This window comes from Aspergillus ruber, assembly GCF_000600275.1.
Source record: "Aspergillus ruber CBS 135680 unplaced genomic scaffold scaffold00019, whole genome shotgun sequence".
NCBI lineage: Eukaryota > Fungi > Ascomycota > Eurotiomycetes > Eurotiales > Aspergillaceae > Aspergillus > Aspergillus ruber.
Window position 1 is genome coordinate 500925 of NW_024467315.1, and position 12982 is coordinate 513906.

The 12982-nt window shown below is 49.9% G+C and overlaps 5 protein-coding genes across 5 annotated transcripts; 2 read left to right on the forward strand and 3 right to left on the reverse strand.

Annotated features, from left to right (window-relative positions):
• Positions 1-750: 750 nt before the first annotated feature.
• EURHEDRAFT_459312 (transcription factor domain-containing protein) lies at positions 751-3123 on the reverse strand (the record flags this gene model as incomplete). Its single annotated transcript, XM_040784569.1, has 3 exons — positions 751-2827; positions 2897-2951; positions 3036-3123. The coding sequence occupies 3 exons, from the start codon at positions 3121-3123 to the stop codon at positions 751-753; spliced, it is 2220 nt and encodes a 739-aa protein (XP_040637633.1).
• Positions 3124-3796: 673 nt separating this feature from the next.
• Positions 3797-6238, forward strand: EURHEDRAFT_413976 (putative MFS multidrug transporter). The gene is made up of 8 exons (XM_040782300.1): positions 3797-4472; positions 4557-4634; positions 4691-5119; positions 5171-5320; positions 5374-5682; positions 5766-5860; positions 5916-5993; positions 6060-6238. The coding sequence occupies exons 1-8, from the start codon at positions 4058-4060 to the stop codon at positions 6072-6074; spliced, it is 1569 nt and encodes a 522-aa protein (XP_040637634.1). The 5' UTR covers positions 3797-4057; the 3' UTR covers positions 6075-6238.
• A 265-nt stretch (positions 6239-6503) lies between these two features.
• Positions 6504-8265, forward strand: EURHEDRAFT_413978 (putative glycosyl hydrolase). Its single transcript, XM_040782301.1, has 3 exons — positions 6504-7319; positions 7367-7620; positions 7675-8265. Exons 1-3 carry the CDS (start codon positions 6792-6794, stop codon positions 8081-8083), a joined length of 1191 nt encoding a protein of 396 aa, XP_040637635.1. The 5' UTR covers positions 6504-6791; the 3' UTR covers positions 8084-8265.
• A 213-nt stretch (positions 8266-8478) lies between these two features.
• Positions 8479-10224, reverse strand: EURHEDRAFT_387631 (tannase and feruloyl esterase; the record flags this gene model as incomplete). The annotated part of the gene is made up of 4 exons (XM_040779714.1): positions 8479-8543; positions 8579-9305; positions 9367-9910; positions 9957-10224. 4 exons carry the CDS (start codon positions 10222-10224, stop codon positions 8508-8510), a joined length of 1575 nt encoding a protein of 524 aa, XP_040637636.1. The 3' UTR covers positions 8479-8507.
• A 943-nt stretch (positions 10225-11167) lies between these two features.
• Positions 11168-12203, reverse strand: EURHEDRAFT_516540 (uncharacterized protein; the record flags this gene model as incomplete). Its single annotated transcript, XM_040786487.1, has 4 exons — positions 11168-11641; positions 11820-11905; positions 12008-12112; positions 12164-12203. The coding sequence occupies 4 exons, from the start codon at positions 12201-12203 to the stop codon at positions 11168-11170; spliced, it is 705 nt and encodes a 234-aa protein (XP_040637637.1).
• Positions 12204-12982: the final 779 nt, after the last annotated feature.

The window sequence follows — 12982 nt, forward strand, 5'->3', positions numbered from 1 at the left end:
GTTTTGCACTGTTACGTTATGGCTTAGAAGGCTGATGATAGATTTCTTGCTGCTCGTAGGACTATGTCAGAACAGGGCTGTGCTTTGGTGGTGTTTTCTGATGAGCGTCAACTGTTTCTGGTATCCTTCACTATAAAAACTTTTCCACATAATTGCCACCATCACCGTGTCTACTGAAGCAAAAATAGCACCTCCAACTAACCAACCACCCGTCCCCACCACCATCTCAATCCTCAAGCCCTGGCTACAGTTATGGTATAAACTACACGTCTTATTATACGATCTCACCAACTTTATTGATTCCGTCTCCAATGCCCGTCTAGACTCTGTCGCCAGCACTGTCCCCACCGGTCCTGATACTACTGCTACTACTACTACCGCTAGACTAACCGTTACCAGCATCATCGACACCAGCCCGAAAGGCGAAAACAACAAAGGAGGGAAGACCCTGACAGACGTCATCATGGAGGAGGTCGGGCGCGTCCAGAGCGAAGGGAGAAGAAACGGGTTAAAAGTGAAGATTTCCGGTTTTTGCCACCCAAGATCTGGCCCCTATCCTCGCTGGGCTGCTTGGAATCAGGTTGAAGCTCACGGAGAAAGATAAGGGGTTCCAGCGGCTCGTCAAGGAGAAAGGCTTGAGGCTAGGTGAGGAGCGGTGGGAGGGAATAAAGAAGAGTTTTGTGCCGAAGCAGAAGGGAAAGAGAAAGAAACGCTGGGTTAGGTTAGGTTGAAAATGCAAGGATTATGCTATTATGTACTTTCGTTTTCCAGTATATCCGCGTAACTGTTCAATGACTGGCCCACGAGACTAACCATTTCCCATATATAATCTGCCGTAAACAACCTCGCCCATAACCGCGTTACCGTTGCGCTAAGCCTCGTGTTATTCTCCAATAACCACTCCCGAGATGTCTCATGTTTGGTTTCCAGCGCCATCTCGATAACGAAATCCAGCAGCTTCGTTTCCTGCTCTGTCAATCCACCGGGATACATCCCTGGGGCCGTGGCAACTTCGAGCCATTTTGCAAGTAGTACGGCGCACTCTAGTGAGCAGAGGGCGTGTTGGTTCGACCAGAGGACAACCTGCGTATGCGCGACGAAGTTGATGCCCAGTTTGATCGGTGTGCTCAGCGCATGTGCGCAGTGTAGCGCTGCGCGGGTAAGTCGCTCACTTCGCTGAACGCGGACATTATCGTGGAGTGACTGGGCAATTTGCCTTGGCTTCCATGTTTGCAACTGTCGCGCGGAACTGAAGTCCACGTTGAGACGAATATATGCGGAGCGTAGTAATGCAGCAGAAGTAAAAGACAATGGACCATGAGGGCTCATAGGATCGATTGAAGATTCCTGGTTGCGTTCCCAGCATTGGCACCAGCGTTCAAGTGCCTGTTCAAAGGCGACTACTTCTGCCGTGGTAAGCGATTGGCTCCGTGATCCAGGCATGCGGCAGGTTTTCTGCATGGACCAAATATTTTGAATTATGGCGTGGATGAGCACGTAGCCGCCTAGCGATGTAAAGCTTTCTAGAGCTCCTCGCCCTTCGATTGCCCCAGGGCTACGGCAGAATAGAGACCATAGTGCGTCCTGGAACTTGGGCTCATTTTTGCGCTGGCGGCGCTCTTCTTGCCAGAGAGCAGGGCTGCTCGCTTGCCATTCGCCCTCGGTGCATGGGAGGTCTAACTGAATCTCTTCTGTTAGAATCATAGGAGGGATATCGAAGACAATGGTCTGGATGTTGAAGAAACAAAACACGATCAACTTCGTTCGCTTTACACGTTCGCGCCAGATCCAACTCTCCCAGGAGCCATCTGAGTTGGGCAGATAATTCAGCCCCCCCTGTCGTACCAATGTTTCCATGAAGCTCCGGATGTAGAGTGCTTCTTGGAATGGTGGATTGTGCTCAAACCACATGGAAACGGATGTAAGAAGCAACAGCGATTGAATTGTTTCCAACAGGTTTTGGTCATTCTGGGAAGTCTCCCTGGATGACTGAAACTGCCGTCGTATGTGCTCCAAGGTTACGACCTTCGCTACCTGATATAGATTGTTACTGGTGTCTGGTTCACGACAATAACGTGCACCCAATGCCGCCATTGACAGAAATAGTGGTAATGTCATAGCGTCAATAGTAAACGTCGGGATATGCATGAACGGATAATGGTCGTGAAAACCAATAAAGTAACCGGTAACACATCGTGACAATGCATGTCGCGATGGAATAGACGGGTTAGGGGGAAGTACATTCGAGTACTCCCACAGTGATGCAACAATGCGATCTCGATATTGCCCCGTGACCGGCACAAAGTCCTTCGGCTGACGAGCCTTATTGTGCTGAAGGGATGACCCCTCCGGCTGAAGTGATGGTAAATGCGTGCCATGTCGGGGAAGCACCGATCTGGATGGCGCGGGGCCGTCGTTGACCGATGCGTTGTCTTTCTCAGACGATGCAGTCGGGACATAGTCTAAAGGTGAGTGCAGATTGTTTTGATCGCTAGCTGTGAAAACCGGGAAGAAAGGTAAGGGTTGGTAAGCAACCGAGTAGGGATGACTAGGGAGGGAGATGCTATCCAGGAAGGAGGTGAAGTCATCCCCATCGTACAAAGACGAGGACCCCATTGCGTTGAACGAATCAGACAACGCTGCTGCACTCTCGCCAGGCGCATTTGCCATGGGCTGAAACGGTCCATGAGTGCCCGATATTGAGGATTGCTCCTCTACCAACGAGGTAGTCGTCGTGGGCGTGATTGGGGCTACTGTAGCATCGTGATTATCAGTAGGCCCCTCCGATGGCGAGTGGCATAAGCGGATGTGGCGAGCCAACAAATCCCTACAAGATATCTTAGCGTGCGTGATATGCAGAAGGCGGGGATATGGAGAGAGGGTAAAAAAGACTTACTTGCGCGTAAAAGATTTCGGACAATCGTTACACACAAAAGGTTTCTCTTTGGTATCTAGAACAACCCCTAGTCAATCCTGGTGCTGATCGCCCATATCAGATGCCTACGAGGGGACACCGGGAAAAAAAGTGGACATACGCGAACGATCATGACGTTGTAAATGCTCCAACCGAGCAAAAGACCGCGAACATCGCTGGCACTGATAAGATCTAGCAGTTTTGACCATTGTGATATCACCCGGCGCGGCCATTCATTGCGGAGAAGGACAGATGTAGCAAGTGAGCGGGGAAGAGAACCCGGATTTGGGGAATCATAAGAGAACAACAGAAGGTGTTTCGGAAGTTGGCCAGAGCTATGATGTGCCTGCAGCGGGCGTGAATCTTCCGTCGTAGATGTGGTAAGTTTCTAGGCACAGAGCAGGCATAGGCCAATCTGGAGCAGTAGAGAGCATCATCGGCGCTGCAGGGGAAATCGCAAACGAACTCTGGTGCGATGCCTCGGGACGAGTCAATCTATCGCGGTAGCCGAGACACGTGAGAATCTCGCATCGAGGCAGGAGTATCCTTACAGGGCAGCAGTTGTCGCAGTGCCTGTAGGTCTATATAGCCGTTATGCAGCATATTCATATGGCGTGGATTGTCACTTCATTTCTAGATCACGAATAGCCCTGATAATAATGAGTCACGGCGGAGTTCGAACATTCCTCCGCTCCCCAAAAGTCGCACTTCTCTTCTCCGAATTGGGGATTTCCACGATCCCAGTGGAGATTCCGAATCCTGGAGGCAAAACCGAAAATAGGTTGCAAGTTCTCTATAGGAATATTCAGTGTTTATGTTGCGGCATCATGGCACTCGCTATCCGTCGCCATTGGATTAGATCCAAATCTCCCGGCTGATAATGCTGCCCCGGAGCAATATCAAAGCTCCGGCCTGTCGCCAAACCCCCGGGATCGTCTGTTTTGATATTAAACGGATGATGTTCGGTCTCGTAATCACTTTTTTTTGGTCTTGGCCTAGTCGGTAACTCGGGCCGAGTCCCTTTTCAATTTTTTTTTTAAAAAATTCGGGGTCTGGTCTGGGCTGATATAAATGCGACGACATAACCACCCCTTCGAATGCCCGAAGCTTAGATCAAAAACACCATTCCCATCTTCCGCGACAATGGAGGACAAGTCGCCTCAAGCTCAATCGCTCGAGATTGAGCACCCATACCTCGAATTCGACACTCCATTACCTACACCGTTTATTACGCTCCCTCCGGAACCTAGTCAATCGCCGCCGCCCGAAGCTCCTAAGCTCGAGAAATACACATCCCCGTTTAAATGGCCGAAATGGCGCAAGAATATAATGACTTGGATATCATGCGCAGTAACAATGCTGGCAGGTTTGTCGGCGGGTGAGGTCAGTCCGGCGGGATCGATACTGGCCGATAAGTGGAACATTAGTGTGGTTGTCGCGAACCTGTCCATTACCATATTCTGTATTGGATTTGCGCTGGCGCCCATGGTTCTGGCTCCTTTGTCGGAGTTTGAGGGACGGAGACCTATTTTCCTTGCTAGTGGTGTCCTCTTTGTCGGTGCGTTTTTAATTTTTCCTTTCTGCCTTGTCTGGCGCGTGTCTCGGCCGGGAAACGGTAACTGATGGTCATGTATGCGGACAGCAAGCCTTATTGCCAGTGGGGGAACACATACATTTGCAGGACTATGCGTCGCTAGGTTTTTACAGGGCGTCGGAGCTTGTATGTATCTTGCCCATAGCTACCTAGATTGCGCATGAGTACACTGACGACTGTAGCGACCTTTTCGACCATGGTCGGAGGCGTGATTAGCGACATCTTCCACGCGGAAGAACGCAACACGCCAATGGTTTTGTTCTCAGCAGCAGCGCTTTTCGGAACCGGTCTGGCACCGCTTCTGTCTGGAGCGGTTGTCTACCACACGACCTGGCGCTGGATTTTCTACTCGCATGCCATTTTCTCGGCTGCCGTTGTCGTCGTGATGTACTTCTGCTTCAGCGAGACACGAGGAGATGTTATCCTGAGATGGAAAGCGCAGGCGTTGAACACGTACTATGAGAAACTCGAGGAAGCCGGTCACTATGGAGTTATCTTCGGCGGCGGTGACGGTTCAGAGAAGATCAGGCGTATCCGGTGGAAAGTCAAGAGTGACGAGAACCGGGCGTCTTTCGTTGACATGATCAGTCAATCTTGCTACCGGCCTTTTCGTAAGTCGCCGTTGACATCATGAGCTTGTTGACAGGAACTGACAGTGGCAGATATGCTTTTTACGGAGCCTGTCGTCTTTGCTTTCTCGGTCTGGATCTCGTTCAGCTGGGCTGTCCTCTACCTCCAATTCGGCTCGATCCCTGTCGTGTTCGAAACCAACCATGGTATGAACATTGAGCAGGTGGGAGCTATTTTTACCTGTATGCCATTCCTCCAAGGCCATCGATCCAGGTGATGTATACTGACAAACCAGCCATGTGCGCCGGTGTAATCGTCGCGACCTTCCTTAGCATCGGTCAAGACAAGATCGCCTCGCGATACAAACTCCTCCCTCAAACCGCCGAAGCAAGACTCTACTTCGCCTGCGTCGAATCCGCCCTAATGCCTATCGGCCTCTTCTGGTTCGGCTGGACATCCTACCCTTCGATCCCGTTTATTGTTCCCGCATTGGCAGTCGGATGCGCAACCATGGGTATCTTCTCCATTTACTTGGCTGTCTTCAACTACCTGGCCGATACCTATCACCGTTACGCGAGCTCAGCCATCGCGGCGCAATCATGCTGTGAGTGACTGTACCCGTTCCTTGTCTCGGTCGCGTCGCGTCTGTTATATGCGCTGTCTGTGTTACTTACACTTCAACAACAGGCCGGAATCTTCTTGGTGGTGTCTTCCCATTGGTTACTCGGCAATTATTCACCAATCTGGGCTATCCCCAGGCGTCTAGTCTTCTAGGTGGAATTGTAAGATGATCTCCCATTTCGAGTCGGGTTCCGAACACCAACTAATCGCATACAGGGCGCTGGGTTGACTCTGGTCCCATGGGTCCTTGTGTTTTTCGGTCCTCAGATCCGCGCAAGGAGTAAATTGGCGAGTGTAAGTTTCTTGGTGTCATAGATGTCTGACGCGCGGCGATATTGGTATACTAACTTTGATGAATAGGAACTCGCCAAGTAAATTCGATAATAATTTCTGGTTATTCGTTGCATAAAAGTTAAAACAGGAGGAGTGGGACATATACATAGACATAGACGTGTGCATATTCGGCGTATATAATATAGTAGATAGATTTAGATCTTGCATGCCCAACTATGATAATAGAAGCCGGTTATACCCAGGGATGAAATCTAGAACACCGTTGATCGACCAAACCAAGGGCGCACTAAACTTTAGCCCGTCTCCGGAGCTATGAATAAAGTTACGCATACAGTTTAGGGCTTGCATTTAGCGACGCGCCGGCGCCTGTCAAGTCATGCCATGGTTCCGCAAGGTGCCATTGGAGGGGGAAAGACAACAGTTCAGCCCTCGCAGTTACGTAGATGACAGCTCCGATCCGAATTGCCCGAAGAGAAAAAGGGAGAAAGGGAAAAAGGGAAAAGCAAAAATGAATGTGGCGCCGGTATGTGACTGACGGAATGTGATATATGGTTTTAGGCTCCCATCCCAGTGTAGATCACATCTGTATTTAAGCGTTTGGGTCTCCTGAAAATCGGTTGTTTGTCGCGAGCTTTTTCTTGGTTCTTGGAGGACTTGTTGATTTTTCTTTTTTTTTTCTTTTTTTTTTTTTGGTGTCGATTTCGCACTACATTCTTTACTATACATTCCTTGAACTTTGCATTGTGTATACTGTTTCCCCGGCCATACATACCCGGGAATACATACAGTCCATCGACAATGAAGCCCTTAACTCCAATCTTCCTCTCGTCCCTCTACCTCCTCACACCAACAACCGCCCAATCAACCCCCCTCTCCCGCGCCGAAACCGCCCTCGATGTCCTCCAATCATGGTACAATACATCCTCCGGTATCTGGAATACCTGCGGCTGGTGGAACGGCGCAAACTGCATGACCGTGCTCGCGGATCTAGCGCTCATCGACGATTCCTCGGAAACCGTGCAAGAAACAGCAAGAGAAGTGTTTAATAACACGTATTATGTCGGGCCGAAGTCGAATCCGTTGCCGTTTGGGAGGTTGGAGCCGAATGCTACCGCGTCACCGTCTGTGACTGCTTCTTCGTCGGGGGTGGCTTCGTCGATGGCAGCGACGCCGACAACGACGGATGGTGCGTACGAGGTTGGGTGGAAGTGGATTGATGGGTCGTATGATGATGATGGGTGGTGGGCGCTTGCGTGGATCGCTGCGTATGATCTTACGGAGGAGCAAAAGTATTTGGATGTTGCGATTGGAATTTATGAGCATTTGGTAGGTCACTTCCAATATGCTCAAAGATTCGCATGCTGACCTGCTAGAATTCGACCAAGAAAGCTTCCTGCGGAGGCACTGGCATTTATTCCGATATAACAAACGTCTACGTCAACGCTGTCACGAACGAGCTCTTCCTGTCGATCGCTGCGCATCTGGCCAACCGCGCTTCGAACAAGCAGAAGTATCGCCAGGATGCAGAGAACCTGTGGAACTGGTTTTCGACTGTTGGATTCATCAACGACAATGGCACCATTAACGACGGATTGACTGACGACTGCAAGAACAATGGACAGACTGAGTACGCCCGATCCCCGATACACTACCACAGTAGGCTATACTAACAAAACAAAAGATGGACCTACAACCAAGGCATAATCCTCGGTGCCCTCACTGAGCTCTACACCATCAACGAAAACAAAACCTACTTAACCTCCGCCTCCCATATCGCCAAAGCCGCCATAAAAACATTCACTAATTCTACCACCAACGTCATCCAAGAATCCTGCGACCCGGACGCCTGTGACGAAAACTCCACCCAGTTCAAGGGTATTTTCATCCGCAACCTCGCGGCGCTGAATGACGTTGCGCCAGATAATGACTACGAGAAGGTGATTAAGGCTTCGGCAGAGAGTATTTGGAGGAAGGATCGGGATGCGGAAAATGATGAGTTAGGGGAGGCGTGGACAGGGCCGTTGGGTCTGGTCGATGCGTCGACGCATTCGTCCGCGTTAGATACGCTCGTTGCGGCTGCTGGGTTGTAGGTTCGCCTTGGATATGCTGGGTGAAGTTTGATGTATCTATGGTTGCATACAGGTGCATAGGATTGCATATTGTGGCGTGTGCATAGATTATACATGCATGTCGATCGACTGGCATCTCCGACTACGTAGCACACTTTAGAGTGGCCCTATCTGAAAATGTACTCATCCTTTTATAACGCCTGTATTGCTCCAAATCGAATCGATCAACCATTACCCTTGTCAATTACCCCTTTGGGCATGGCCAAAAGCCAAGATTGTGCCAAGATAAGATCAAACCGTTTATCTTATCTGATTTTTACTGCCTGGGGTATTTACGGGGTCGGATTTGATATATTGAATATAGATTTGGATAGCAGGAAATGAACGAGCGATATGCTATCTTTAAACTAATATACAGCATCTCCATCTTAGCCCCAGCCCCAGCCTAGTACAACGGCATATCATACGCATCAAAACCATACTTCCACGTATTAATAGACGCCTGATCGTACACACCATCTTCTCACCATCCGCCCGGTATGGCCGCAACGGCCAAGCACACAACGGCGCATTTTGTCCCTCATAGTCACCTGCAAGATGAGTCGCATTGAGTGTCTGCGGAGTAACCACCTTCTCAACCCAGTTGATCATCACAGCAAGGTTAGTTTGCGGGAAGGGACCGTTCGCTTGTACGTCATTAGTAGCGCAGTGCAATGCACCAGGGACAAGGAAGAGGCGGTACCAGTCGCCCATGGCGGTAGTGGACCCATTGTACTTTATGTCCCGGTACATGGTATCGTGGACAGATTCGTAGAAGTGGACTGAAGAACCCGTGGGAATGCTTTGGTCGGATTCACCGTGGAAAGTAAGGATCTTGCCACCGGCAAACTGGAACTTGGATAGATCCGCCCAGGTAGTCTGAAGAACATCCTTGTAACGCTTCCAGCCGAGTTCCATCCAGTCACGCAGAGTGTCGTACGTCACGTTGTCAAGGGTAGACAGGTTATCCGCCTGATGGAGCTCCAGGAAGCGAGCGATCCATTCACCACCGGTCGAAGCGATGCTCAACTCGTACGAGTCGGTCACGGAGTTATAGCTCGTTTCGGCATCTGCGAAAGATGAAGAGGGTTGGTAGGAGATGTACGCCCGGCGACCCTTGGAATCATGCAGACCATCCATGATCGTCTGCGCCACTGCCGCACCCTTTGCAGAGACGGTTCCGTTGATGGCGAGTGTGGTGCTGCTAGATCCCATACCCGTTTAACACTTGCGCTTGCCAAATTCCAGGCCGATTCTGCTGCCACTGCTGGCATCGCAGTGGTAGGACAGGCCGATGGTAGAGCTTACGTCGAAATGCAACCTGCAGAGGTCCGTCCGGGCGACCACGCCATCTTTCTTTCCGTCGGGGGGGGATCACAAGCGGAGATAGTGGCGTTGACGATACGCTCGAGTTTGCAGGAAGGCGGGGGTAGTAGTCCAGGGTCTTCTGCATGACGTTGGAGTAGAAGTGGTTAGCTTGCTGCTGACCATATCGAATCGCCGGTGCACCAGGAATAACGCCATCATAGACACCCGGGTAATTCTGGGCCTGACTCCATCCTTCACGACCACCTTCCGAACAACTTTGGTAGTACGTGTAAACCTTGTCATCACCCATATCGTAAAACGCCTTGGCAAACTCCTTCCCAATCATTTTCATCTCGCCAATACCGCGGTATCCCATCATATGCAGCGCCTCGTAGTTGATATTTCCATTGGCAAGCAAGAACACAGTATCAAGCGAATTATCAAATCCCCGAAAGCCACCGTCCACGATACCGGCAACCGTACCATACACCATACATAACACTGACAGGAAGCGAGCTAATACCACCATTGATAGCATATGCCACACCGCCAGTAGCCAGGAAACTCTTTTGGAAATTCGCCGGGTTGGGCAGCCAGTACTGCAGGTTGACGTTGTCACCGCGGCCCTTGTGTGCGTAGGAGAAGGTGACGTTGCAGTAGTCGTAGGTGGCATTGGGGAAAAAGAACTGGCCGCTCGCCGAGGCATTGTAGACGGGGCTCGTTGTAACCGAAGATGGGTTCATAGAAAGGCCAAAGAGGATGTCGTTGGCTGGCAGGGAGGCAGCGACCGCCGTGGTGGCGGACACGCCAGCCATCAAGGCTGAGGCTTCCATTGAAAGAGTGTGTTGAGAGTGTAATGAGCGATTGGTAAAGAATGAAAAAATGAATAGTTGTAGAATAAGTGAGGGAAGATGAAAACTTCTTAAATACCTACTCTGTACCCTATAGGCACCCTGAGTGCGCAAATTTGCTTCCAGGAGCCCAACACGCGGCAGCAGACCCAGCCTTGGTGCTAGTGGAAAATCTACAGAAAATAAGCGTGACGGCTCAGAATAGTTTATATTAGTCTATCAGAGTCAGTCAATTGGGAACGGCTGTGCCAGATGTCCTGCTTGCACCTAGTTTAGGCTTCATAATGTATGTTCATTGCACCTTATTCCTGGATTTGAATGACACAATAAACATACTTTGATAGATTGAGCTGGCATACGTCCCTGTTAGATCCTAGAATATCAGGGTATTAGGGTATCAGGATGCCGCAGGTTCGCCGAACAGATTCAAGAAATTTTACCGAGTATCTACCGAGTTTATATCTAGATGATGTGGCTTCAGCATCATCGTCTTCAAATATATGACTAAAACCTTAAGATAGTGGAGTCGTGAATAAAGCCATGTCCGGGATATTAGATCGTCCAGGGAAAGCATGTCCCAAAGAAGAAACCAAACTGTATCATCCATGATGATCTTTTGTTTTGACAATAGACATTGTTTTGAGTTTGGGTTCTATTATTAGGTCATGTTTGGTTGAACTAATGTTGTTGCTTCGAGGCGTAAATATTCATCCGCTTGACGCCTGTTCGCCTAAAGTGCTATATATAACATCAGCTTCGTGTACGTAGTATGGATCTTAAATGGACTGAGAGTATAGGACGGGCTGCTGTATCAGTCAGCTACCTTGACCGTCAATCATATACTAACTAAAAGAATTCCGACTCTGAACAGTGCAAGTTTAAGTATACACTTAATATCATTCCGTATTCAACCGTGGCTATCACATGCTTGTTGGGCAACGAAATGTTTAACAGTGTCCTGGATAGTATCCAGCTTCAGTCCCAACATGTCGTTTGCCAGAGCATCGTCCTTAGCATAGTTGGCACGTAATCCTGGAGTGTTCCCAAAGCCGGTGGCGCGAACAAGGGCAAAGGCACCACTGAAGTCGCCCGCACCAAGCTTCTTGACCGCCCCGTCCACCTGTTTTTCCGTCGTGGTCGAGCTTACAGCCCATTTGGCACCCGTCTCCTTCTCCGACGCAGCGAGGATATTATTTTGGATAGTTTCAACAGAGGCAACATACAGAAACTTATTACTGGTGCCTTGCGGGTGTTGCAGCACCGAGGCGACAGCCTGATCCAGATGCTTCTCGTTGATCAGGGTGAAGCTCTTGTTACCACCGTCCCAGATGGTGGCGGTCTTGTTTGCAATGTCGAATCCAAGGAAGCCATTCCCCAGACCCTGGTACAGCAGGAAATATTAGAACAAATCGAACGAAGTCTTGATGTAGGACAGCACATACCCAGTCAAACAGCAAGCCAGTCGCCACACCGGTTCACGAGAAGGTGTCGGATTCCTTGGACTTCAGCTACTCAATGAGTTCCTTCTTCTGGCCAAAGAGAGGCAGAAGCTGAAGCACGGCCTCGTCTTGGTTGCTGGCGGAGAACTCTGAGAAAAGGAATCGTCGGACACCGGCGCGAAGGACAGCATCGACAATCTTCTTTGCTTACCGAACCCAGTCGCTCCGAGGGCGGAGATGACGACGTCCTTGCCCCGGAAGGCCGTTTCGAGGCCGGCATCGGAAAAGTCGGTCTTATAGACAAAAACCCCGGCTGGGAAAAGTCGTCTCGCTCTCTTTGCGAGACAGGACGGTGATACTGAACTGATGGGAGATAATGAGGCCATCTAAGATGATTTTTGCCGATGTTGCCACTGGCCTGTGGAAATGTGAGTTTACTTTCATGAAGGTTGAGTAGAATGCACTTACACCAACGAGGGCGACACTCTTGTATGTCTGAGACATTGTGTGTGATTCCTGGACAGACTTTAAAATCTAGGAACAATAGTCAACAATTGCCGGTGGAAGACTAGTGGAATGGCTGATCGATTCTCGAGAGGGTTGCTTTGCGCTTGGAGATCCATTGACGAAGGGAAGTGAAGGACATCTTTATATGTATATGGGATAGAGAAGAGTACTGACGAATTCATCGTCAGTATAGGTGCTTACTGTCACCACATATTCCTCGTATCATTGTCAGAGATGCATGAATTAGGCCTGACAAATGGTAGGATGGAGAATTCCTCCGTTCTCCTCCGCCGCGACCAATCGGAGACTCGACCGAGCATTCCATCTTAGTCTGCCGTGATTACTATAACGCTTCTCCACTACTCACACCTCTCGTGATGGCACCTGTCACCCGCCTCTCAGCCAGAGACCGCACCCTAGGCACACCCCAACAATGGGATAACAGCCTGATCTATGGCACTGCCAAACGGGCGGGTATCCGCAAACGACTGAAACCAGATAAGCCAGATAAACAGACAACCCCAGTAGAGAGCACCCCAGATGAACAGGTTACAACTCTGCCAACCTCAGTGTCACCAGACATGGACATGGATATGGACATGGATTTGATAGATAATCCACCACCAGCTCTCCCAGAGCCCCGGAGTCCGGATGGGCAGCTGGACCATGAACTGACAAGGCATGTCAGTAATATCCTACAAGCCCGGGCTACGAGTGAAAAGCAAGAAGATGAGGACATACTGGAGATTCTATCCCTACTAGATGAGAAGATCTCC